This window comes from Neolamprologus brichardi, chromosome 15 (genome assembly GCF_056152115.1).
Source record: "Neolamprologus brichardi isolate AB-2024 chromosome 15, ASM5615211v1, whole genome shotgun sequence".
In the NCBI taxonomy this organism is placed as follows: domain Eukaryota; kingdom Metazoa; phylum Chordata; class Actinopteri; order Cichliformes; family Cichlidae; genus Neolamprologus; species Neolamprologus brichardi.
In genome coordinates, this window is record NC_142118.1 from 11,291,819 (window position 1) to 11,319,299 (window position 27,481).

At 39.5% G+C, this 27,481-nt stretch overlaps 2 protein-coding genes across 6 annotated transcripts in view; both read right to left on the bottom strand.

Annotated features, from left to right (window-relative positions):
• Positions 1–11,220, bottom strand: part of adgb (androglobin) — a 40,302-nt gene extending 29,082 nt beyond the window's left edge. For 4 of the 5 annotated variants that reach the window (XM_087852340.1, XM_087852342.1, XM_087852343.1 and 1 more), the window contains exons 1-8: positions 11,037–11,220; positions 10,662–10,821; positions 10,379–10,471; positions 9,263–9,334; positions 8,842–9,018; positions 7,230–7,369; positions 5,641–5,724; positions 1,347–1,483 (exon numbers count right to left, since the gene is read on the bottom strand). In XM_087852340.1, coding sequence (XP_087708466.1) covers positions 1,347–1,483; positions 5,641–5,724; positions 7,230–7,369; positions 8,842–9,018; positions 9,263–9,334; positions 10,379–10,471; positions 10,662–10,821; positions 11,037–11,107 — 934 coding nt within the window. In that variant the 5' untranslated portion in view covers positions 11,108–11,220. The remainder of the gene's footprint in view (positions 1–1,346; positions 1,484–5,640; positions 5,725–7,229; positions 7,370–8,841; positions 9,019–9,262; positions 9,335–10,378; positions 10,472–10,661; positions 10,822–11,036) is intronic. The other variant, XM_087852344.1, reaches the window with a different exon arrangement.
• A 945-nt stretch (positions 11,221–12,165) lies between these two features.
• On the bottom strand, positions 12,166–27,050 carry rab32a (RAB32a, member RAS oncogene family). The gene is made up of 3 exons (XM_006797043.3): positions 26,622–27,050; positions 16,634–16,911; positions 12,166–13,431 (listed from the first exon to the last, which is right to left on the bottom strand). The coding sequence occupies exons 1-3, from the start codon at positions 26,833–26,835 to the stop codon at positions 13,282–13,284; spliced, it is 642 nt and encodes a 213-aa protein (XP_006797106.1). The 5' UTR covers positions 26,836–27,050; the 3' UTR covers positions 12,166–13,281.
• Positions 27,051–27,481: the final 431 nt, after the last annotated feature.

A 27,481-nucleotide genomic window follows, 5' to 3' on the forward strand; every position in this document is an offset into this window, starting at 1 on the left:
AAGTAGAAAATGTTTTGTGAAGTAATACCACCTTCACATACATGACATCACATTATGTTAATATGCAACACTTGAGTTATTCCAAACAAGTGAGACTGTAGCAGAACACAGGGAACAGTTTACTGTCAGAAAGAGCAGGTGGGTGAATGTGAGAGCAAAACATAATTATATAGAACATAATTTATATAGAAGTTGAAAATAGCAAAACATCACACAAGGATTTCTGAATTCAATACTCTAAATATTACATATGCAGGTTTTAATACAAGAGGAAGCTTTTCTTCCACATAATTACCTCATAATTACCTGTTTTGCCCCTTCACCTTTAATATGCAACACCAAGACCTTAGCTAATTTACCCACGCAATTAGCATTTTGAGCAAAGCATTTAAATGAACTGTACAGCCTTAAAAAGCATTGTATTTCTGCTATGGCCTGAAACGACTCCAAGCAACAAATACATTTGTGAGGACGTTTCACTTTTATCTTCCCACAGTTGACCGGGGAAGCTCTCCTGCCCTGCGGGAGCACCAAATAATTTACCCTTCTAAAGCTCCCTCTGCTGGTTTATTTATGGTCCACCATACACACATTAACCCTCTGCACTCCATAATATATGGGCGGCAGACCTCACAAAAGACAGGAAGTTATTCTTGATGTAACATGAAAGAGGCCCCAGGGCTGACAACGGAGTTCAGAAAGTTTGGCATTTCGAAGTACAGCAAAGTAGTGACTTTAGGTCTTAAGCCTGTCCTGTCCTAAAGTAAATCCCTAGACCAAAACTGTGATTGCTACAAGTTGGATTTCTTTAGCTCTATAAGCATTAACTCTGTACTTGTGAACTTTTAAGCAGGACCTCCGTATTTAAATTAAGCAGACCTTCCTCTACCTCTCTACCAAGTTTCACGAAATTCAGTTTTGTCCTTTTTATGTCATTGTGGTGAGAAACAGACTGGCTTCTGGTGTGCCTTGGGAAAGGAAATATATATTGCATATTGCTGTTAATTCAGCAAAGGAAATATAGACATGCCATATAAATCCATTAATACAGCACAGTTACAAAGACACAGGACACAGAAATGACTCTAAAACCATCTGCTGATAAATTAATTAACTGAGCAGCAAAGCAATTCTGTGCATACAAATTATGACAGTAATGGCTGACTGCATTGACTTACTCACTCAATTAAACGTGCAAGCAGAGTGTGTAATTGAGACAAAAGTTTGCAAGTATGTATAATTGCATAATTATTTGCCTCTTTGTGACTTTGTGTCTTACTTGTTGTGGCTAACTGAGGCACAATATCTACCTTTACATTGCTCTGACTCCAGTAGCTGATTCTTGCTGTTACTTAGGGTGGAATCCTTGACTTGAGCTGCATCTGTGGGCTCAGGCTTTGTCACTGGCAAACTGTCATCCAGGTGTTTAAATGTAGGAGTGGAGTGTTGTAAGAAATCCCAAATTTCTCTCAAGTACACTGACCTGAAAGAGAGGTAAAGACAACATTATCAGGCTACAGCAGGTTATATTAGTTTCACTGTAATCACTTGTTAACTAGCTGCCCCAAATAGAAAACATTTCACAATGTCACCAGTAGGGATGGGTACCGGTATCCGGTGCCATGATGGCACCGGATACTTTATTTCGGTGCTTTTTTTTCCTGAGCTGTGATACACTTTAGATTCTAGCCAATCATTTTACGTTTCCGAGGATAGTAGGCGGGTCCAGGTACGTACGTTCTTTTAGAGCAGAGCTACAGATTAAAAATGCCCAAGGCGAAGCGGTCAAAAGTATGGCTGTACTTCACAGCAAAATATGCAAACTCAGCAGCCTGCAACAAGTGCTTTAAGCTGATACTGTGATACTGTCAAAGAAGGTAACACCTCAAATCCGATGAAACACCTGGCGACGCATAGCGTTTTTTTAAAAGCTGGGAAATGCGCCGTATTTGATAGCTTGCTGCGAGACCTCACACCGAGCACATCTACTGCGGGTGTGGTGCCTGTTATCAGACCCGGAGTTAGCAACATCCCCCAAAAACCCGAAGAGGAGAGTCCTGGCCCGTAGCCCTGCCAGTGTAGCAGAAATGATGACGGATGATGATGACAGCAGCAGCCGTTCTTCTCTGCGTGAGTAGCTTAATGTTGTTCATGTGTAATTTACGTTGAGTAGGCTCACCACGTTATTAAATTAATGCATGTAAGGTGAACTAGCAAACATTATCATAGCTACATGCGGCTGTCTTCTTGTTTGATGGCAGATACGCCCTTCACACGCTAAAATGACCAAAGAAAAAGTGGAAAACAGTTAAACATGAGAGGTTTTTGGATAAAGTTTGTGTTTTTTTCCATTGTTTAAGCACTGCTTCCAGCCAAGAGTGATACCATAAATCCCCTATAGCTGCAGAAAAGGCTAACATTGTTATCTTTTTACAAAAAAACAGCTGAACATGAGAGGTTTTTGGACCAATTTTGTGTTCTCCATTCTTTAAGCACCAGTTTGAGCACCGTTTAAGCACCTGCACCGTTTCAAAAGTACCGGTTTGGCACCGGTATCGGATAAAGCCTAAACGATACCCATCCCTAGTCACCAGTACCCTTGATGATGAGTTTTGACACCAGAGTATATATCAATAAAGATGTTGTTTGACAACCATTATACCATGCTCCTGCGTTTTTCCAAGGTTATCCTTTGTAAGGTCTATAGGTATAGATCATTTTCACTAATTTCTGATGCACACCCAGTCATTTTGTTCTGAAAGCAGGCCTGAAATATGTCTGAAACTGCTCAGCTCAGAAAAGTGAAACAAGGCTTAACCCTAGTAGTTGTGAGTTAAATCCTTTTTTTTTGTAACTCATGCCAACTTTAAGTGTGTCTGATGTCAAATGAAGTACACTTTTGACTACTGCAATTTCAGTTCCTCTTCCTATACTGTCCCTTTGTTTGCAATACAATAGGCTGTCGTATACACAGTCATGTGAAAAAGCAAGCATGCATCCAAAGGAAATTATTGACTTTTTCACTGATTTGGGGGAGGAGGTGGACGAGTGGGGGAGGTGGACTTGATACTACAGCCAGTACATGCAAGAAACCCCCCTGAACATCTCACAAAGAAATGAATGAGCAAAAATAAAAGTCTGTAGTGTCGTTCAGGTATACCAGCTTCACCAGTCTGCACTTTCAAAGGTTTGGAAACAGGTGATGACTGGACAGAGCATGAAGGAGATGAACATGTGTCACCAACTCATTTCATTTGACTTCTCCGTGCAATCAATTTCTCTATTCTTGCATGAGCTCAATCGGTTATTACATGGACTTTGTACTGTGGAGCTTAAAGGGAAAGCCAAGTCCATTCGAACGATTCTGAAGTTCTCATGCATAACTCAGTATGGTAATGTCTAGAAAGGTTAGGGCTGCAGTGCATGAATAAAAACAACTTGAGCTAATATTGCTAAGTGGCAGTATTAGCTGCACTAATACACAGTTACTTGTTATTAGTACAGGCAGAGAGGATGTAAATGTGTTATTTATTTTAGCGTTTTTGACCGTCTTTGTGTTTAGCAGTCTAATTGAATATTATAAGCAAAAGAAAGAAGCATCCTAAGGGTACTTTACAGTGTCACATAACATTTAACATAATGATATATTTATTTACTATGTTTATATTGTCAGAACTTCTATCTTGCAGTAACTGAGGTATATCAAATCCTGTGTATTCTGTGTGGGCAAGTGCATAAGTAACTACAACTTCATGTTTCATTAATCAGTCTGAAACACAAACAAATGTCAAGCTCATTTATTGCACGTGCCCACTAACAACAGCTAACCTGCTGAGCTACAGAGAATAACACTCCCTGGCTCCACCAACAAATACCGTTGCCCCATTAAAGCTCTATCACTGATGAGCTGCAGTTCTACACTGAAATTACTCTCCCTCCAGTATACAACATATCCCCTTCCATCTCTGAGGACAGATGCAATTTTCTGTATTATTTTTGCAACAGCCCTTAAACTATAGAAAAAATAAATAAAAAATATCAGCCCTGTTAACAAAGACACACAGTAAACGGAACATATATTCCATGTACATCCACTGGATACCTTATTAGTACACTTTGCCAGTACTGGATTCCCTGATTGCCTTCAAACATTCCTCTGAGATTTTGGTATTTACATCACAGCATCACACAGTTGCTACAGATGTACTGGCTGCTCATCCATGATCTGAATCTCCAGTTCCACCACACTCCCAAAGGTGCTCTATTGGATCTATTGACATCTGGTGACTGTGGAGGCCATTTGAGTGAAGTGAACTAACTGTCATGTTCACAAAACCAGTTTGAGATGATTTGAGGTTTCAGTCATGGCACATTACATAAAGTCATCGATGTAGTCAGCAGCAATACTCAGGTGGCTGTTGTGTTTGAATGTCTGGGGGACTTAAAGTTTGCCAAGACAATATCCTCCACACTGGATAGTTTCTCTTTTTTTGAACATTTGGTGCACGTGGTTGTGTGGGAAAATTCCAGTAGATCAGCAGTTTTTGAAATGCTTAGACCAGCACATTTGGCACCAACAAATATGCCACATTCAAAATCATTTAAATAACCTTTCTTCCTCATTCTGATGCTCATTTTGAGCTCAATCAGGTCATCATGACCATATCAACATCACAAAATGCGCTGAGTGGCTGCCATGTGATTGGCTGACATACCTGTGTTAATGAGCAGTTGAACAGATGTACCGTAGTTTTCGGGTCATAAGCCGCTACTTTTTCCCACACTGTGAACACTGCGGCTTATACTGACATGCGGCTAATGCATTTTTTTTTCATGCGGCCAAAAACATTTTGCCTGGTAACAGCAGACCAATAAAATTGATAAGTAGTATATATACGGTATATATTTTTACCGGTTGTTAAGAGATGTTGTAATGTTGTTTGTGCACTGTTCCGTAAAAAAAACATAAGCAACGTAATTTGTGTGTTACTGATACGTACATATACTTAAAGGTAGCCGTGTTACAGGCGCTGTTCGAGGAAAAGAAGCATTTGCAGTATGTATTTTTGTATGTTACCATAACGTTTATGTTACCATGTTTATGTTACCTTACGGATTAAATCAGTGGTTCTTAACCTTGTTGGAGGTACCGAACCCCACCAGTTTCATATGCGCATTCACTGAACCCCTCTTTAGTGAAAAATAAAATGTGATTTTTTTCAAATTCAAGACATAGATATGTTTTTTACTTGTGCACAAATGTCATGGCGGAGGCTCTGCCGAACCCCTGAGACCGACTCACCGAACCCCTAGGGTTCGATCGAACCCAGGTTAAGAACCACTGGATTAAATTAAACGTTAAAAATCCTCACGTGTAATATTTCTGTGTAAATATCTCATATTACGAGTGAAACGCATACGGCTTAAAATCCGGTGCGGCCTGTACAAGTACAAAATTGATTTTCTTTCTGAAATTAGAGCATGCGGCGTTTAATCAGGTGCGCTCTGTAGTCCGGGAATTACGGTACTAATGAAGCATCCCATCAGTGTATAATTTATTGAACAGAAAGTGATATAGAACATACAAAGCACATATCATACAATAGATCAAAAAGTAACGTCAACCATTTAAGTCCTTACTTTATAGGACGAGTTTCTGGAATCCAGCTGGTGAGGGTGTGGATAAAAGTGAACTGGTCCATCCCCCCGCAGACATCTGACAAACTGAGAAACAAACACATAAGAACCTTTTTTTTCTTTAGTTCAAAATATGCAACATACCAGATACAGCACTCAAACTACCATTTTTAGTACTGGCACTGTTCTCAAACAGATCATGTGAGGTGACGGTTTCAATGCGGGAAATAAGTGTTTAATGTGATTGGTGACAGGGTGGTTAAATCATGAGAATGCTGTTAACTGAGAAGAAATATTGAATGTGTCTTTCTGTTTTCAAACATAGTAAAGAACTGTGTGTTCAGATTGTGTCATTAATTTCCGATCATGCTTTTGAATTACAGCTAATAGGACAACAAAGGTCATTGATACCTAGTAGTATTCTAAGAGTCACATTATCCTGACTTGGGCATTTTTATAGTATAGTTTTTTTTTAATACATATCAAGAACACCGAAAATTTAGGTTCAGGCTACATTCAGCATTGTTGAATTTGCATTAGTTGGTAAACCTTGTAACTGCTCAAATAATTCTGAGGAGTGTGTGTGCAAGAATGTCTATATTAGGTATCCTTCTCACACAATTTTCGCTTGAAACAGACAGCTGCCCTTGCTTTAATTGGTCCTTTTGGGATTTTATGACGTCCACATCCAGTCCACGTTCCTACTATGTTTGAGTAAGTGAAATTCATAAAACTTAAATGGTAATGCCACAGTCTTTAATCCTGCCAAAAATCCTGCTCAGCACCAAAGTGAATGAGACCTCATATTCAGCTTTTCACAAAAAAATGACAAAAAGTTTTTCTGAAAAGCAGTAGCGAACACCTGAGCAGGTAAATTAGACATTTATTATGTTAAAACCTATGTCTTATAAATTATTATTATTATTATTGTGAGGAAGACTCTTTATTTTCTGCCCTAGCGGAAACATCTATGTCTCAACCTTCAAGCGACAACAGAACAGCCCCATCAGAGGCATGAACATTGTCTATCTGCCACCAAATGACACTGTCAAATTACACCCATGGCAAATACACAGGATAAGTCCTGGGAAGGTACAGCCAAGTCAGCAAATGGCACTCCGCGGGGGTTCTTGTGCATGTGTGTAAGCTTCAAATTTTTTCAGCAAATGTGGGCAACACACATATGTTTGCCAGCTTACGGATTAACGTCCTGAAACTAAGTTTCACAGTGAAAATTGGAAACATGAAAACATCTACAATGTACTTAGATGGGGAGGAAATAACAAAAAACAAAGTGAGCAGATTTAATGACTTGCTCCATTTTTCACGCATATATAGTTTATCCCCATATATATTTATTGAAATAAATTAAAATTTGACACTGTACAGTAACCCTGCTGAAATTAGGTTTAGTGTACAGTCTTGGGGTGCATACTGTGTGATGTATTTTTACTGTGGCCTTATTCGCTGCTACTTACAAAAAACTCGAGGTCTATTCTAAAGCAGCATTACATTAGGATTATAAATTATTTCCCCAGCTCCTTGGGGTAGTACTACTTATAAAGTTTCTGTCTGAACATATGTTAACTCACTTTGTGTTTGCCACTTTAATTAGAGCTTTAGCCAGCAGCATTGGCCATAACTCTGACTGACAGGTAGAGGCAGGGAGAAGCAGGTTATTGTCCTCATCAAATGGCATAAAATCATCCACTAATATCTTCCTCCAACAACCCTGAAAAAAAGAAAGGAAGGAAAGAAAAGACAGTGAAAAATAAAACGACATAAAAAAAAAAAAGAGTGCTCCTCAAATAAGAGGGCTAAACCATTGATTTGTGTTGTTTAGATGATTATCTGGAAGATTATTTTGTTATTTTATACAATAAACAACTTTTTTGGAGTTCCAACTTTTTTGGAACTGGGGTTGCATCTTCAGGATAGGACAGCCTTTTGGTATTGCTGTCCCACATTTCTCCTTAGCATTTGCCATGATTATGCTTGTGTCTTAAGCCATTATCTGTGTTGTGGTCTATCTGGAGGCCATCTGAGGGAGTTTCACACTGCTTTTAAGGAAACGCAGCAAAGCAGGTAATAATCACATCCGCAGTTCTCCTTATCTATCAGAACAGTGTACCCAAGTAATGCAAACCCACACAGAGGTCGAACTAATATACCATTTCTCACTTGCTCTACCCTTTTCTTGTCAAACCACTGCCCAGATAAGGACCGGTGGATGAAAATACAGTGCAATTGGGGAAATTATAGGACAGATCAAGAAAAGCAGGAATGGGAACGCAGTGTTGACAGGATCCATACGGAAAAATATAGGCATGGAACCACAAAGAATCACGTGACTGAGAGAAAAGGAGCAGCCTTTAAGGAAAAACAGAGAAGGAAATGGGAAGAGGGTGATGGGGGCTGGGTGCTTAATGCCATCTCAACAACCATCTGCTAGCGTGCTAAGGTTGGCACGAGGACGGCTGCCTACAACCATGTCAGTCTTGTTTGTCAAGGCAAGAGTCACAGTGTCACAGTCACAGAACAATATCACTCTGTCTTTTTCACTCTCTTGTTGACCCAAATTGTCTCTCCCTCTGAAAAGACACAAAGATGCAAAGTCTGCCATACAGAGATTCTATGGCAAGCCCTCAGACTGTGTTCCTGTGCGATGATGTTTTTAAACCTGTGAAGTCTTTACACTTACACATAATCAAACTGAACGACGCTATCGTGCAAAAAATCCTCATAGGCTGTGCCTGCTCTCAGGGTTTTACTAAGTGTAGTTATCAAACTTGAGCTTTGCTCTGTGAGAAGCAGCTGACTCCTGTTAAGCCTTATCTATTCATCAGGCAATGTATGAAGCCCAGCCACTTTTGGTACAGCAGCGAGACTGATTGATTTGAGCTCTGAGAGGATAAGGCTTTCTCATCCCTTCCCCCCCTACATCCCCCATCAGTCCGTTACCACTCCCTACTCATATGCTACATCCTGCAGTCTGTTGAAGAATGTATGACAATGTTTTGCAATCCAGCTATGCCTATTTTTAAAAGATTCATTAATAAACAGTTGCTGTAAAGCTGCGACTTCCTAAGCAGCGCTAAGAGAATTTTCTAGTTCTGCATAAATGTCAAACCAAAGCAATTCTCACTAGTAAAAAGGGCTTCTTCCGAACCATAGCTACGTCTGAGTATGTGTCTGGATCCTTACCATCCAGTAAAGTCTGATGATGTATTTGCCATAGCTGTTGAAAAGTGGCACATGACCATTCACCACCTTACACATAGAGTAGATGTGCCCCCAAGGTCTCCATCCCTCGTCCTCTGTAGATGGGCAGTTAAACTGCATCCAAAGAATGTGGATCTCGCTGACAATCCACCTCATCAGCTTCATGGAACATGGAGCAGAGACAGGATAGAAAAGAGAGAGGAAAAACGGTCTGTATCAGTTAGCGAAACCCTCAATCATCTGATTTTTAATTCACAAAGGGCATTACATCTTCCCCCATATAATTTGTTTCTGTCAGTCAGACATCACTCTGCTGACATTGGAATTAGACTATCTGAGCACTGATGGATGACAGCTAACAACAAGTCAGTGTAAAGTAGAAAAACAAATATTGAATACTAACCTCACTACAAAGCAGATGACAATTAGGGGAGACTAGGTCAAATGTCATTTGATTGTCAACGACAGTGGGAGTCTGAAATAAAGCAAAAGAGTTTTCACTGTAGGTAAATTATAAAAGACATTTATTCGCTTGAGAATCAGGATAAAGTGTATAGTAGCATGTGTGCATAGCATTCATTGTAATAACATATCAGCATTACAATACTGCTGTCAAAGGTCACCAATTTAAAGTACACAAGAATGAGGGACCTACATAGTCAGCTCAACCCAGGGCCTAAACTGGTGTAACCTTACCATGACACTCCCAGAACTGTGTCTGCACTGAATATTTGACAACCAAGTTCATAGCTTCTACCATGTTACTAATTAAAAATGGATAAATGGGTCAGCTGACTATAAGGCAGGCTGCAAGATAAAAAAAAACAAAAACGTTTTGTACAATTGCAAGCTACTCTAAGGAAGAGCCAAATTTAAACCATATCCAAAAACAACGTGACTAATCTAGTAATACTTTCTGTGGAAACAGACTGAAGACAGAATGCTGTAGAAGAGCTGCTGCCTCCATCTGCATGGCTGATGGCTTTTGTGATTCGCCTCTGCTCCTCTTTTATGAAATTAATTAAATGATTTTGACATCTTGAGTGAAAAGGCAGCATGTGACCTGGCAAGGACTAATACAAAAAACAGGAAGCCTGCAGTAATTGCTCAATACTGCACTAAGAAGGGGGTAACAGAAAAGTGGAGTGATGCAATTAAAACTTCATTGGAGGTGACTAGAGAGCATGTTTCCATAACTATATTTCACACTGTGTGGCAAAGAAACACAGAAAGTTAAAACAGGTTTAGCCTGCCTTTTTTATTAGTAGATCTATCCTGTAGTCTAGAAAGTATCCAATAATGACAAATGGCAGAAAAGGCTAAAGGAAGTAGGAATTGTCTTAAAATTTCATGTGTAAACCTATTGCACACATATTCTGGACCCTGTATATCATTGTTAACCTTGCAAGGTATATAAACATGAAATGAACTGCCGATGTCTAGGTGGAAAGCCCTTTTGTATAACAACAGTCATCAGTGCAAAATCGAGGCGGGCAGGTAACAGAAGCATGAAGGTTACCTTGTCAACAATAAACTCTGCTGGGCGCTTCCAGGTGTGAACTTTTAAACACGGAGGCAGAAGAAGCTTTCCTTCGGGATCCTCAAAAAATGGCTGCATACAAAAGGGAACAAAGTGAATGTGAAGTACAGAAACCATAAATTAACACAACTTTACAATTTACGTAACCCTAGCTACACATATTACATACATTTACATATATTCTTTACAGGGTAGTTTGGGTAATGATAAATTAACTGATTATTTAAAAAAAAAAAGTAAATATTGTCCTCTTCATATTTACAGCACTAGGACTCTTGGTTGGCTTGCCATCCTCAGGACCTCTGTTTGAGTCCCATTTCTCCCTGTTGACGTCTGCATCATTCCACTCGGGCCAAATGGGGACCCTGTATTTCCCCACACCTCCTAGGCTCTCAGAGGAAGTGGCTGCTAGAGACGCTGCTCTGAAATTATGACATACTTCATTTGTTCTGTGCGAGTTTTTAAACAACACAGTTAACCAGCTCACCGATTTATTACATAAACCCAACCAGTTCCCTTTTACCCTCAGACAACGAAAGAAATACTGTAAATACTAAAGTACATCTCTTCTTAAGTGGCTTAATGGTAGCTAACGCTAAAGCTAACTATGTCTCTCCTTTCATTACACTGAACTCACTCCGTCTGCCGGTCGGATAAAGACACTTTGCTGGAAGATGACTCCTTTTTCTTTGGATGTGCCTTGGACATTATTGTGGCAAAGACGCGGGCAACTCACATAGTAAGAGAAGGAGACTCTAGAGGCGGCCTTTGTTTATCATCGTCTCTCTGTCTTTGTCAAACTGCTCTTGAAAGTTTATGCGTTGCTACGCAACCGAGCTGTAACGCGGGAGGGAGAGGCCTTGAACAGTTGCGTCTCTTGTTGCTATAGTGAAGGATGGACATATTTAAATTTTAAGCATCTTCCCATCTACCACAAGAAAGCGGTGTATATTTGATATATTAGAAGAATTCCTTAACATAAAATGAAATTAAAAGCATTACTACCAAAAACTACAGAATATGCTGCAGAGTTTCATAAGCTGAAGCAGACTGGAGTACCAACAATGAAAAATGTTACACTAGTGCTTGTAGGCTTAACAGCTGGCAGATCTCTGTGCTAGGTGTGTGGAAGAGCACAAGCTCTAGTAGTGAGAGAACCCTGTCTGATGACTATCACACACTGTTTCGTGAGAGGAGTCACATGGAGCACCCTGCACACACATACACACACACACTGTAGTTTTCACAAATACAGCTGTCGTCAGTGCTTTGAATTACTTAAAGGTAAGTTTAACACAATGGGTATAGTGTTTTCTAAAATGTGGTATATATAGTTTTCAAAATTAGTGTTAATAAAGCACTTCTGATCAACAATTGCAGTGTGTATTTCCTATGAAGAGATCCAAGTCCTCACAAGCATTAGTGCTTGTGCTCATAATGCTAATAAGAAATTTGTTACTAGGAGAATATTCCCAGCTCAGCCATGCTTGAATTTCTACATGCCAATAAAAGCAGGGTATTAATATAATAAGGAATAGTTATACTGCTATGATCTTTTAGGTATACGGATCGGAATACGTTTACTAATTCATACAATCTACGAGCAGATTATGCAACATGATTGATTGATTGGTAATAAAAGATTGGTAATGTACACTGTCACAGTGTTTTCTTGTTACATATGTATAGAGTTCCGATAAACACATTTAATCAATTCATACAGTTGAGCAGACAAGTTAATCACAAGTGGACAGCACAAACCTGTTCGAATGTTTATTCTAGTTTTGGTCTTGAGGTTTTTTTTTTTTGTTTTTTTAAGTATTTCTACATGTAAACGTGTTTTTAAAAAATCCTTTGCATTTCATCTGAACAGTTTAACAGATTAGCATCCAAAAAGACGACTGAGCGTAGTCCCAGTAGTCTGTTTCTGCTTTTCACAAATTCCAAAGGTATACAATACATAATCCAACACAATTTAAAAATGCATACTGAAACATACATGAACATACTATCGTACCAGTGGAGAGACAATCAAAGAAAGGTTTCCTATTGTCTCATTTAGTATCATCATTAAAGTTTTTATTGTTACTCTTATTACTGAAATACTTCATTGTCCAGCTGTATACTTCTGTGTAAAGTAAATGCGCGATCCATTGCCTCACTAAAATATGAATCAACTAAGGCACTTATAGAGAAAATATGGCATTAAGACAACACATTTCTAATAAGATAATACTTAACTAAGATGCCCATTTACTTGCTTTTTTACACGGTACTCTAAAAAAGAGAAAAGCTACAGACACAAACATGATTTGCTGTTGTAAGATGAAAAATTAAGGGCCATTAAAGTCCACATACGTTGGTTCTGAGACACTTTTTTGTTGCTGGGTGACAAAAATAAACAGAAGGAGGCTGAGAGAAAGTACAGCAAAGAAAACACACAGACTTTGAAATGCTACAGGTTATTTTAGAGCTTGGGTTTCTCAGCCTTTTGCTTAGATTGAACCCTTCTTCAGTGCGATACAGTCTCGAACCTTCAGAGGCTGTCAGAACAACAAGGGGTGAGTGAGTGAGGTGAGGTTTGCTGGTGGTGGTGAAATGCACCCTAACATGAAGACAGCACCGAAGATCCTGAAAGAGTTGTGTAGATACAAGAAGGGGAGCGGTTAAGGCAAATCTAAAAAAAAAATGTATCTGTGTAAAAACTACGGATACAGAGGTCAAAATGGGCATCAGTGAAAAGAGAAGTTCCTGGAGCTTTGAAGACTCACAAAAAATAAAAACAACCCCAAAAAATATATTCCTCTCCAAGGCTGCAATAGAGAGCAGGAGCCACAGGCTGGATGGGTGCCAAAGGGAGGCTAATGTGAATGGATTGAGTGTTAGCAGCAGCCTGACTTGCTCTCAGCAGCCACAGTCTCCTGGTCCAGTTTGATCCTGTCTCCATTGCTCTCCTCATATGGCAAACCTTTGTCGTTAGCCAAGATGTTCTCTACCAGGAATCGAGCAGCTTCATCCACATTGATGTTGTCCTATAGAAAGGTCAAAGCATATATTAGAGAGGTGATAAAAAAAAAATCATAATTAAAACAAAAAGTCATTTGCAGCACAGTATGTATGGAGACTGGAAATTTCCTCTGCCTTGGCCTGCACTATGGTCCTCAGAGCAGTTTCAGAAGTTCACGAAAGCCCTTTATGTGAACCAGCCTGTTTAGCTGGGTAACAGAAGGCAAAAGTGAGACCAGCAGAGACAGGCTGAAAATCACTGTTTGCCTTTGTCCTTCACACTGTGGCCCAAAAGCTGTCATAGCATGGGTTGAAGAGGTAATGAATATTTATGGGTTTTGTTCAGACTCTACAGTAGCAAAGATGTTTTCAAAAAAGGCCTGGGCACCTCAAGTAAAGGCGAACAGAAATAAAATAAAGATTTAAAATATAATGAAATAAACTGGTTTGTAGTATTTACTCTATTAAAGACTACTGAGCTAAAACAGTACTTACTGGTATGCTAGCTCAATCAAGCTAGTCTTAAAGTAATTTCTTTTAATAAATTGTAATGGCATGTGGTTGTTGACGACATTATAGCTCATAGTTCACCGTGACTTTGCATTTTCCCCTTGTACTGTCTTAGGGAAAATATGCTCTTCGTCATTTGAATCAGCATGAATGTTTGGCACTTATTAACAGAATCCCAGTCGCAGGCTGTTGTGGGTTGAGTTTAGTGCAAGTGTGACAGGCACACAAAACATTAACCCACAGAAAGGAACTGGCTCTGCACTCATCACACGCCCACATAGACACGTCACATGACTCGGTATGTAGCACAGCTCCAGGAACAACAGTTATTTAGAATGAGCTAAATGGAAACAGCTGATTCCAGAGTCATCAAAGCATTCCACAACATGGAAACATAATGGATGTTTGTTATTTGAAATGTACATGTGCGTGACTGTAGGCATTTCCCGGTTTATCGGCTTGTCATTTTGAAGCTTCCAAGAAGGAAGAGGCTCACTGAGGGAGAAAAAAAAAGAGGTCTCCTTGGAGTCTTAAAATATAGAATATTCATGATCACAAAACAAAGTTCTACAACATGTACTAACAACTGAGGCACAGAACTTTCAGCACAACTAAGTTTAGCACTACACTTTATTTCAGATGGAAATATTATACCTATCGGAACATTTTATGAGTTAATTAATTACCAGTAATGATTCGGTTGATTAATGATTAATTTATCTTTTAAAAGGCCCTATTTCCAATCCACTCTCAAAGAGTTATAAGATTTTTCTAAACTTTGTAAAGTATGAGCGTATCTAAATTTCCCTTCTTTCTACGTGGATAACGGTCCTTTAAAAGGGCGTAGAGAACAAACACCATTAACATTAATATATCTCCAAGCAGTAGGATGTGGGACCTTTAAATTAAAGTGTGTGGAAGAGAGAGATGAGAATTAGCTTACAAAGCAAATGCAAGAGGGCAGCAATCTCAAGATAGTAATAGCAAACCAGTGACATCATGGCGCAAGTTGAAAAGAAACACTACAAAACATTATCATTCAAACCTTTATCCCTCTAATCCTTGCAGCTCTGGGCTGTAACATTCATCACTGTCATGTGATACCTTATCACACCAGCTGTCCAACAACTTTTTTACCAGATATTGTGCGTGCATGCATGCATGCCAAAGACAGCTGGATTGATGATTGTCTTCTTTGAAAAGAAATTTAATTGTTCCAATGTATTCGGTAATTTTTAAGTCATTAAACAGATTGCAGCCCTTTCTAATGCAAATTACTTACAGGCCTCCATATTGTGGAGATGGAAAATTATTTTACTGTTACTATTCGTAATCATTATTATTACGGTTGCATCACTTATGATTTATTATCACTTATGAGTTATCATTATTGTTTGAAACGCATTTATTGAAACTGTTGATGTTACATTGAAGTCTGTATTTCAGGTGTTAGCTGAATTACATAATAATCTTTCATTGCAGGTGCAGCTGTAATCATGTTATACACATATTGCATTTTTGTGCTAATTAAAGAGTTGAAGCTCAGTTGATAATGGTCGGAAGCTTCGGTCAGCGTGAGTTTGATCGATCAATTGGCGTACCTGTTGGGCTAATGAAAGACTGCATACATGCTTACAATTTACCACATATTATATAGGAATATAATAAAGGCCTGTGTGCCCTCATGTTGCACTGGAGTCTGCCTGGTAACACACGACTCAAACGGAGTCAGGGAGTATGCTTCTGAAATGTCTTTGTTTGTCGAGTAAGGTCATGCACTGAGGTCAAGACACACACAGGGTGCCTGCACACACACATATATAGTATTTAGATAGATACTGGTTTGCTCAAAACTGCAAGTTGTACCTGCATACGTGACAGTTTAATTCCACAGATAAGTGAAGTGAAATAACAGGAAGCATCTGGCGATAGTGGAGGAACATAGGAAGGAAATGCTCTTTTTTAGAATATGTCCTAGGATCTCTGGAAACTTACTGGAACTTATGCTTGTTGATTATCTGCTTGTGACGCACTATTTTCGTATATATATGACACCCCATGTGTTGTTCTGGGAAGATCGATGCTGTGTGAGGGATCGTGCTCGGCTTCCCATATGTACATCATATGTTAATAAAATAATCGTTTTGACACACCTTACTGGGACTTGGCAGTCGTTTGTCTTCACCTCAAATCACGAATTCAGGACAATATGTAACACTGAATTCTGAATCAAAAATGCTAACATGAACAACTGCTGAATGGGCTTCTGACTAAAAAAAAACAAGAACGTGTAACAATTTCACAATAACTACAGTCAACCTAACTTGATTACGCCACACAGAAGATGTCTCACTTCTCTTTGGATTAACTTTTGAGGATTTCCTGTCTTTAAAAATCTGTTCAGCAAAAGTATCAAGTATCTCCTTTTATTCTGACTTTGCTACATGAGCACTGAGCACAAAGCTGTTATTGAACACAAGTCACATTCACGTGTAAAACGTGATTTGAATCCAGCACTAATCATGTTTAACAATGACTCAGCTGACTTTAAAGGAAATACTTCAGCCTGCCTTAACTTTTCATTTCATGCTGCTGTAGGATGTTTTAAAGTGCAGAATAAATATGAGAGGACACAAGTTTAAAAAGAAGAGCGTCACCCAGCTCTAGAGAGGAATGTATATAAAATTAAACGGCTTTTGTCCACTGGCACTTTCTCACCTTAGCCGAGGTTTCAAACCAGCCCAGAAAGCCAGTTTCTTTGCAGAAATTGTCCATTAGAGCTGTGTTGTTGGAGTTCTCTTTCTTCTGGTCACATTTATTGGCGAGCAGCACTGAGGGGATGGGGTTGCCGTTAGCCAGCTTCACCTTACTGTCTAGGTCATGCTTCCACTTAGACACGGCGTCAAATGTGGAGCCCCTTGTTACATCGAACACCACAAATGCCCCCACGGCTTCTTTGTAGTACACCCGCGTCATGTTCCCAAATCGCTCTTGACCTGAGGGGTGGGAAAAGGAAGCAGCGGTAAATGCACAGTTTTTACAAAACAGCTAAAAGCAACTAAAAGATAAATAATACGGTTCGGAAAAAAATAAAATAAAATAAAAAATCGTGGACGTGTGGACCCTGCAAAGACATGTGATAATTCACCTGAAATGAACGGCAAACAGTATCTGAATAAATAAATATTTAGTACTCGGACTTGTCATTTCTTACTCCAATTTGTAACAACATGGTGAGAAATGAAATAATTTCCCCTCTAAATGTGGCCAAAAAGATGGTTACTAGTTGACCTATTTTTCTCATTTGCCACGGGTTTAATCCACACACACTATGAATGACAGGAGTAATCTGCCACTATAATAAGCCTACTCTCTGAAGTCATTCTCTAAGAAAATCTGAGGTGATATTTCACCAAGCCAAAGCAAGGGAAATTACCAGCAGTATAAGGTGTGTCACTTTCAATCTGGATCACGTTTTTCATCCCAGTTCATTAAGAGTTTTACAACCAGTGAAGACCAACTGCTTCCTTTGGTTTTGTTACATATGGATACTTAAATCAACCAACTATTAAGAATACAGATTTTATACTGAGTGCAGTAGATGCTTTTTAAATGTCAAAACATGATGGGAATGCTTACAGTTTCATAGAATAACTGTAATTATTACTGAAACCTCAGTACTTGAGCACTTCCATTTTCTTATTTGCACTTTTAAAATGAAACTTTAAAGAGGAAATACTCCCTGGGGGGAAGTAAATATTACTAGGAACTGAATTACATGCTTTAACCTTCCTGTCTTATTTCACTTTAGTTCAGGTGTGCAGGGAGTTCAGCACATGCAATGCACTTGTACACTCTGAAATGTTTTTAAACCACATCTCCAAAGGTGTACAAAGGAAAAGGCTTTTTCCAGGGAACATACAAGTGTTACACATCCATAGTGTGCAGATTTATCAGGCAGCTGAAATACCAAAACTGTCTTAGGAACTACATAACCTTAGGTCTTAATTACTTTACCAAAATGTCTCTGTAAGAATTAAGGGGTTGCCATATCATTAATGGTTCATCTTTATGGTCTTTGGTGGGAAGTCAAGCAGTTGATACTTTGATGCAAGTGATGGATGAAGGGCACCCAGTTTTTTTTAATACTGCAAGCTTGTAAGCAAAGCAACCTCCAGAAGGTAGCAGTAGCAACAGCTTTGGAACTTGTGATACTTCATATCTCTGGACAGTCCCGATAGGCCAGGAATATACCAATTGCAGTGAACTGCATCAGGTGCTGGGTTGTTAGTAGGCTCAGACAATTGTTGGCAACAATAAAAGAAATGAAAGTAGGACACAGCTCTATTTGAATTGTTTATGCATGGAAGCCACTGATGTTTCAGCAGGCAAGTATCCTTGTTCAGCAGAGCAATAGAGCAGAGATGAGTTAAATACCAGCATCACTACATCGCATTCAAAATAAAACTTACTCTGTCAATTTATATATGCATATATTTGACTTATTAGGTTACTTGATTACACTTTTTTATCATGTTACAAGGCTTTAGCTCGCACTCATTAAATGGGCCAGTCTAAATATTTCAGTGCAGTGTGTCAGTACTGCCCTAACCTAAAACCACTAGTAGCTAGTAGGACTGAGCACAAGCATGAGCTCCCTTTTTAGACATACAGCTTTGGAGATTCCTCCACAGATTTAATCTTTTTCCTGTCAAGAGCCAGTGGTTTAAATTTACCAGATATAACAAAAGCACTTTAGCGTCAAAACTTAGATAAGGATGCTTGCTTTTCTACTTTTTAAATCATATCCATCTTATCTCTATGGGAACAGTTTCTCGGACATATGCTCTCTTGCATATGGTTCCTAGTTGTAAGACAACATCAGCTCCACTAAGAGGTCCTGGCTCTTAAATGCCATTGCATGTAATAAAACCACGGGTCTTTTAATTTTCTAATGGGGACAAATTTACAACAGCACCCAGTTTGAACTTGCCTTTGTAATCACATGATTAGGACTACTGCTGAGGACATTTTAGTCCATATGCTATGCTTAACTAACTATTCAAATATTGGGTCACCCCGAGAGGTATAGTTACTTAGCATATTACCACAAATGAAGCCTTTAAAGCACCTGCTTGTTTATCATATTTAGAGCGAGTGTCTGCAATTACAGCAGGGCACGATAAGCTTGAGGTAACATGTGATGGATCTAGCACATATTTATGCCACACTGCTGCAGGGAAAGTTCCAAGTATTCAGCGTGTTAGATCATTTGCAGTCTTTACTATTATTGAGTCGCAAACAAATAATGAAGCAAAAATGAGACTGAGGAAGTGCGAGCAAAGCTTTACCCAGCGCACTTTCACTTTACTGTACTTACCCAGTCACGCAATAAACTGGAGTGGCGTGGCGCAGTGCGGGTGTGAGCAAGAGAGTGAATACACTGTGGGGCCCACAGGCCTGACGGTAATTGCTCATAATTGAGAGTCTAATTTTAGCGGATATAACCCCAGGTGAATTCACCAGAGACACGACACAGTGGGATAAAGAGCCGATAGACTGAAATAAGGCTTTCATTTCCAAGCCTTGTAAAGCTCATACATCCAGGATAGCGAAGGCAAGGGCAGAATATAGATGGAAGTACTGTCTTAATCATTTTTAAGGCTTCTTTTCTTTTTATTCATTGCAAGGTATTATAGGACGACATATGATTTTGCCCAAATGGAGTGACAGAACAATGCTGACCACTGAATAATTTTGATATTTACAAATATTTTCACTTGTATTAGTTGATTTTAAATATAGTAGAGCATGTTTTATTCAGATTAGTAAAAAAAAAAGAAGATTTTTTGGATTAGGGAACAGTATAACAACAGCATATTTAAAATAAATCCAATCTTCTCCAAAAAGTCCAAAACCACTGTCCTGAAGAATTTATGTTTTATGATTCTATCTTGAATTTGGGTGGGGGGAAACGTTGCACAATAAGCAATAAGTTGCTGAACTGTCAAAAACTGGATTAGAAGTTTTTCGGGTATTCGCAAGGTTTCCATATATCACTCACTAACCTTTCAGATACTCCGACTGCTGTCTGGTTGCTCCACATACCTGGCTGCTATACGATTGTCTAGGGGTTTGTTTGGGTTTTTTTGTTTGCTTTTCAGAGCATTCCCAAGTTGCTGTGGTTTTTCCCATGTGAGTCACTGACCTTAGGTTTCCTTAGGTAGTTTCAGCTGCTCCACATATTTGATTTGGCAGATTTCTACATCAGATGGCCTTCACAATTCAAGAGGTTTGTGTCTCCTTCCAGGATCTTTCCCATCTTTTCTTTCCACTTGTCTGGCAAATGTGTAAACCACTACACTGTGGAACCACTAAAAGTCACAAAAGTTAAATGCAAATCCTGCAATGCCTGGCCTTTGTTGTGTTGCAGTTCTTTTAAATTATTCTGCTTCAAAGCGCATTTACAGCTTAAAAAAAGTTTTTACTGTATGGATTTTCATAGGAAATAAAATTCTAAATGGATACAGACTACAGATTTTCTATCTGAGATCCATCTATCAAGCTGCTTTACTTTCCTGTAAAAGCAATTTTCAAGGACATTTTACTATTTAAAAAAAAAAGAAGAACAAATTTAATTACATCAAAAGCAGTAATGAGTGTCATATGCTCCTAACCCAATCAGCAGAAAAACATGGGAATGGACTGAGCAAGAATTGTGTATTTACTCAGAGCATGCCACAGAGGAGCATGAGATATCAGGAAAGTACAAAGGTGTGTGCTTCTGCATTAAAAGCACAATATTAGGCAACAGCATCGAAAACTAAAGAAGTGGAAAACTAAATCTACCCAGAGAGAAAACAAACTTTGTTGAATGTCAAGGGCTTTAAACAGGGTTGGTCTAATTCAGTCGACCACACTGATAAACACGGGTGCATGACCTTTAAGTGCAGTTAGACACTCCGCTTATGAAATCTTCATAAATTTTCAGTTACAGAAGTACTTGATGAAATTGAAATGGTTTAGTTAGATTCACTGTATCATCTCTGTTTGCTGTGTGGGAGAGACTGAAATAAAGCGAAGTCTCATCATTATCCAAAGCCCTAGCAACCCTAGTTTCCTCTACGTTCGTAGATATTGCTATCCTGTGGGTGGGTTACCATAGAAACTGTCCAAGCCAGACATGGCAGTAACAACAGCAGCAGTCACCGTCTGCTGTTAGGAAGCAACTGGCTGCAAAACTTCCCCGCACACTCCCCCCATCAACACTAAAGTAGCAACATCGGGCCCAGTCACGAAGGTAGTCGTCAGCACGAGTTTCAAAAGAGCGTAACACATGACTGGCACGTTCAAATTCCTCAGAGCAGCATGTGAGACATGACTTACTACAGCTTACTACAGCCTTTACCGCTGAACAGTCTGAACTGAATCCACAGCCTTTTTTCCCTCCTCACTTTGTGCTAAGAGGTTTTTGTGAGCACCTTAATTTAGAAATTTAATTCATAATTACAGTGCTACTGCCGCTGACAGCCCTGTGGGAATCTGTGCAACTTTCTAGAACGGGTAGGGAGAGGTTTCTTGGTCTTAACCTCTATTGTTGGTGGTAAGAATACACCAAAAAGTGACCAAAATGTCAGTAACTACTACTGCTACTACTATTAGTAATACTACAACTGCTGATAACAGCCAAAAGAACACAACCACTCTACCACTAGAGTGTTAAGAGAGCAGACGGTGTATAGAGTTAAATCAGGTAACTTATGAGGTAATACGGCAACCTCTGGTCACTGAGGAAAAATGTGTAATTCCTGACTAGTTGGGGAGTTACGTCGGTCTTGTGCCGGATGACCTTCCTGACACAACGCCAAAGGGGACTGGTTACAAAGAGGGTGCTGTATTAAAAATCTCCTTGTGATTCCTTTGGTTGTTAGCACATTAGCACAGTTCCCTGTAGTTTGAATAAAAGACACTGACTTGCCTGAGTTTAGTCTACGAGTTTTCCTGAAACTTGAAAAAGTGCTGGAAACAGAGAACTTTCACCTTTTAGGTAAAAGTTGTGCCCTACTGCTGCAACCAAATACTTCAAAAGGCTCATTTTATACTTTGAAGGTTAATGGTCTTTGTTTCCGTTTGGGTTGTACGTCACAAATTAAGTCATTTCCACTTGGCAAGTGGTTAGGAAGTCTTTCTCTGATCCCGGAGCACGCACTGTTCCCTATCAACCAGCGGTTGCCTGGGTGTCAATGACTGGCCTCTAGGCCCAGGTGACTGAATCCTTAATCAATCTAAGGACTGATGATCTACTTAAGATATACATTTGATGACAAGCATCAGATTTATTCCCGTTATATACAAACAGATAAGTGGCATATTAAAGGAAAACCTGGGCAAACAACAACAAATCCAGATGTCCGAAAGCAGAGCGGCAAAGAGTGTGAAAATAAAGGTGAATCACACATTACAGGATTTGCATCTGGACGCCCAATTGGAAACGAAAAGCTTTAGGTGTGAGGCACTGCTCTTCATCATCACCAAATGAGAGAATTGGAAGAACGGTGCTCAGCTTGTCCAAGAGAGTTTAGACTTCAGATGTGTGAATATATGCCGAAAACCACCAAAGCTGTTCTGGCACCTTGAGGTTGTCCAACACCTTACAAAGACACTTACATTTGGTATTTCCTTTCATTTCGCACCGACCAGTACATTGTGTTTTCTGCCTTCGCTTCCATTTCCGTCGATGGCTGCGCTGCTTGCCACACTGTGTGCTTGAAAACGTCTCAGTGTCACATTTAGTATGCACTGTCATACTTGGCAAAAGGAGCTAAATTGCTTGGCAGTGATTTGGCTTCATTCGGTCGTTTACGAGTAGAGCACAAACAGCAAGAAGATGAATCTTTCAGACCACTGACAGAAAATTAATCAGCAACTGTTTTGATAGCAAATGAATCAGTTGTGTAAATGTTTGAGAACATTACATATTTTGATCACGGGTTTGTGTTTTTCTCAATATGCTTAATGTCATACCATTACGTTTTTAGAGTGTCAAATCAAACACAATGGGCGACTGAAAAAAATCCCTTCGAGTAACGGAAAACTGATTTATTTTCCCTGTTTTCTTGTTATTTGTAATCGAAATGAGTGACTGTTTCTTCAGATTACTGATAACATAAACATCAAATCATCAAATCAGTTACAGCTCCTTGCCAGCCTTTTTGGCTCAAATAGCTCAAATAGATAAGAGCCTCTTATCACAGAGTAGTTGCTTTGTACAGAACACTTCAGTTTTGGGGTATTTTTTGCAAAAGTAATTAAATTAATTAAAAGTAATTAATTAATTATTAATTAAATTAGTAATTAGACTTCTCATTCTCATTCTTCCTTAGTTTACCTGTGTTGGAAACCTCGTCCTGGGTAGCGTCTACTTTTTCAAACCCTGTTAGAAAGCGGCAGCGCTATGAGATAAAGAGAAGTTTATCATTGAGGTATAAAAAGTTCAGGTGAAATGAGGGATCCTAATGGGACAAAAGGTTTGGACTGCAATAGGAGTCACTGCACACATCCCATTAATGTGAAACCGTTCATCACTTCAATGTTTGAGCCCAAAAGGTGCAGGCCTTTTCACTCTATGCCATAGCGGTAATCATTGTGTCCACTGGCTTGAGTAAATCCAGGAGAGAGTAGCAATTGTGAGTGGAAAAGGGGTGGGAAACCTGCATGCTTCACACTGACTTCCCCGATGTTGTACAGTCCTCTGATTACTGTTATTCCTCCTAGACTGTAATCACTAGTGAGGTCGGTAAAAGACAAAGAAGCTCTGAAGTTGCTTTCAGTGTTGCCAAGATGATTATTCCTCCTCCTTTTCTGTACATTAAATGGCTTAATGGCCATTCATTAATGGTCCTAATGACTTGGCAACTACACCTCGAGCTTTTAGCTTTTACACCCACGTGTCGTCACTTATTTTATCCTCAAAGTGTCCTCAAGGCAGGCCTTGATGTAGGTGTGAATAATGCAGTTTAATAACCGAGTCGTCCTACCTGGTGAGAACATCCAGGTCCACACACCTTCCCTAATCTATGCTAGCATGTTCCCCTGTCTTAATTAATGATATCAGCCTATCAAAGTGTGTGTGTGTGTGTGTGTGTGTCAGGCTTTTATTTACCCTCGCAGATCCTCTAATCAAGTGCTGTGTGACAGGCAGACAGCACTTCCTGGCGCTCAGTCACAGATGCTCCTGCACACTGGGCTTGTGCTGCCAGGGCCAAAGTGATGGTGGGGAACTTGAGCCCACACTGCCACTCACTCTGTGACAGACATGCAAGTTGTTGTGATGACTCCCCCCCGACACCCAAATGTTCGCCCCCTTTCTGTCACTGCTGTAAGCGATGGAATAAATAAAAGAAAAACAGCAGTCTTCTAACCATCTGTCCTGATCTGTCTCAGCATATGAGCTTTGTTTGATTGAGGGAGAGGAAGGACCTGCTCAACCCCGCCAAAAAGTAAGAATAGAAGATATCTAGAGGCAGGGATTGTTTTTGTTGGGTTTTTTTTAAATCATGAAAAATTTATATAATAGCCAGACAGAGATTTTTAAAACCCTTGAAACCCTGTTTGGTCTCTAAAATTATGATTATAGTTTTGTCTTATTGTTCACTATAACTTGACTAATCCAACAATGTGATACTAATCTAGCACTTAAGCTCACCAAAGCGGTACGACAGGCTGTGAACCAAGAACCAAGATGAGGAACAAACACAGTGACCAAAAATTCCTTTGAGGTATAGGTTATATAAATCCTGTTTTTCACTTCTTTAAACATCTGTAATCAAACCACAATGGCTTTAACCCATTGCATCTAACTTCAGACTGACAACAACAGTAAAAACACAGTTAGATGAGAAGCCAACAACCTTTTTTATCCAAGACTATCAGAATAGTAGTAGAAACACTTACGCCCAGAATTTGTCCCACTTCAAACCTCCTGGCATATAGACTTTTCTCATTGAAAATCCTCTGCTTTACCCACAGCACATGGAATTTTTGTCTCTTTAGACTACTTTATAGAGGTCACCTTATTGTAGTCTTTAAAAGCTCTGTTATTAGCCTTAAGAAAACAACAACTTTGAAACGGCATTTTAGCAACAAGACTGTCAGAAATGCCAAAAGCTGCAATCTTATCTAGCTTAAAAATGTCAGGAACACAATTTGCCACTTTGATGGATACTGAAATAATTTCTCAGGCAGCAGCGGCTCAGGCTGTTAAGTACTTGTTTACTTTTTTAAACCTTTCTGGTGATGATTTGGGCTTAAAATCTAATAAAACCTAATTTTGTTGCATTCTTTGGACAGTTTTTTAATCAAGTATCTATTTTTCCCAATAAATAGTCAATTCATTTGAATAAAGAAAAGAAAACACACAAAATAACTGCAGTCTTATTCACCTTGCCATTTTTAAAAAGTGTAATATATGTTCATGATCATGATTGTTTCACTACTGATTAAAAAAAAAGAGACAAATTATTATTTTTCCATTTTGTAAACTGCCTCAGTTTATACTTTGCCTGTTATTGATACTGTAAAATTTCTAAAATATGCCCTAAAATTTGACACTTCCACAACGACTTCCACGAGGTCACACTCCTAATGGCCCTTAAGTCACATGATCTCATTATGTTCAACACAAAGATAACCATCACAAATTAGAGCTGGGAGTTGCAACGCAGTCAGCACAGTTCTGAATTTCAAAGGCCCCAGTGTCAGATGGATTTTTGGCACTGGGATCAAACATGAAAAGATAGAGGCTAATGGGACAGTGCAGAGACCCCCTCACCCACGTCACACCACACCCTCATTCCCTCTGACTGAAGAGCCGCGTAGACCGTGTCTGGCAGCCTGGCTCCTGCTTGCGTTTTGAAGGTCGGTCTTTTTTGCTCACTTCTCATCTTTGCTCACTTCCTCTCTCTCACCTGTCCTCTCAAGCGCGTCATTCTCAGACTCTTGTGTTTACAGTGTGATATTTCTGGGCCTGGAGATGACAAACACTGGGAGTCTGAGCAGTGCCGCCTGCATGCAGGAAACTTGTATTTACACTGCTCTGATTCCTCTCAGCTTGCTTACTCAAGCTGCTGGAATGCACACGTTGGCCTGTGTGCCAAGTTACTTAAGTTTACTGAAATCAGGCCGTTTGAATCACAGGACGGTAACAGTGATAGGATATCGTGACCAGTTTAACAAAAGATACTTGTAAGCTGTGGTGAGAATTACACCACAATATGACGGCGAGTTTAGCGAGGCGGGGCTTAGTCGATAATAACAACGTGACCTACATTCCACTGACAATTATGAGCTGCTGTGATCATAAAGTGGGCAAGAGAATAGCAGACGTGATCAACTGGTCTTTTGTGCTGGAAATTCCCACCGTGCGCCGTTGAATCCGTGGCCATCTGCGGGTTTAAAACTTTACTCTTTGCAAAATAGATAAATAAAATCTACAAAATCTGCATTTCTGGTTGATTATTATTATAATCTTAAATCATTTTCTGATAAAAAAAAAAAAAAATATCTCTGAAGTCTCGATGTGGCGTGCTCAAGTGAAACTTCCCCAATGTGACACGTGACGCACAGAAAAGTTAGATTTGGTATCTCGTGGCTCCAAAATCACCGGATCCATTATCCATTATAATGACGTCAGCGAGCGTGTCCTTACCTGCGATGTCCCACAGCTGTAACCTGACCAGCGTTTTGCTGTCCCAGTTGATAACTTTGAGTGCAAAGTCGACCCCGATCGTCGCCCTGTAGTGTTGCGAGAAAAGTTGGTGAACGTAGCGTTTGATGATGCTGGTCTTGCCCACACCTAGTTCTCCGATCACCAGCACTTTAAACAAGTACTCCTTGCACTCGGACACCGAGCCCCCGGCCATGCTGAGACTGACAGCTGTTCTTAAACTCAGGCAACCTCTGCTTTCTCGCTCATAGAGATGTCCTGCGAGGAGCGACGGAGGACTAGGCCGGTTACAGCTGAAGACCAGATGCAATAGAAAGTACTCGAGTTTCCCCCCAACTTTCTAATTCTCCTTTTTACTCCTCCTCCCCCTCCTCCTCCTGACGCTCTACAACCACCTGATAAGTCACAGGACTCAGGCGGAAATGCAAATCTTGATACAGTATGCTTCTCCCTCTAGTGCGAGTACATAAAGCTTTTCATGCGAAAATCGTGGTTTCTGGTTTCGTATTCGAAGGCACCTTTTAAAAAAAATAAAACAAAATATTTTGCGTGCTAAATTCAGGAAATTGCCGGGGCGGGGTCATTTTAGCACATCTAAGTGAAAGAACAAAACAAACAGTGAAAAAAAATCCTCAGGAATCCTCAATGGAACCAAACCTCTAATTTGAAAAACATGGCTCTCTAGTAAAGGTGCTCTGCACATCCCATACTATCTCAGTTGAGCCAAAATAATAAAACCATTGCACAATAGCTTATAAAACACCTCAAAATTCTTGTTTTCTTGTGATGTAAAGAAGTTCAAGGATATTCCATTTCAAATCAAGTTAATAGACATAGAAATC

Excerpts from the sequence above, each read along its gene's own strand:
- rab32a (XM_006797043.3), bottom strand. The coding sequence starts at position 26,835 with ATGGCCGGGGGCTCGGTGTCCGAGTGCAAGGAGTACTTGTTTAAAGTG. Across the intron at positions 16,912-26,621 it reads ACAGCTGTGGGACATCGCAG|GTCAAGAGCGATTTGGGAAC; the intron begins GTAAGGACACGC and ends CCCACCCCTCAG. Across the intron at positions 13,432-16,633 it reads GGTTTGAAACCTCGGCTAAG|GACAACATCAATGTGGATGA; the intron begins GTGAGAAAGTGC and ends ACCTTTCTATAG.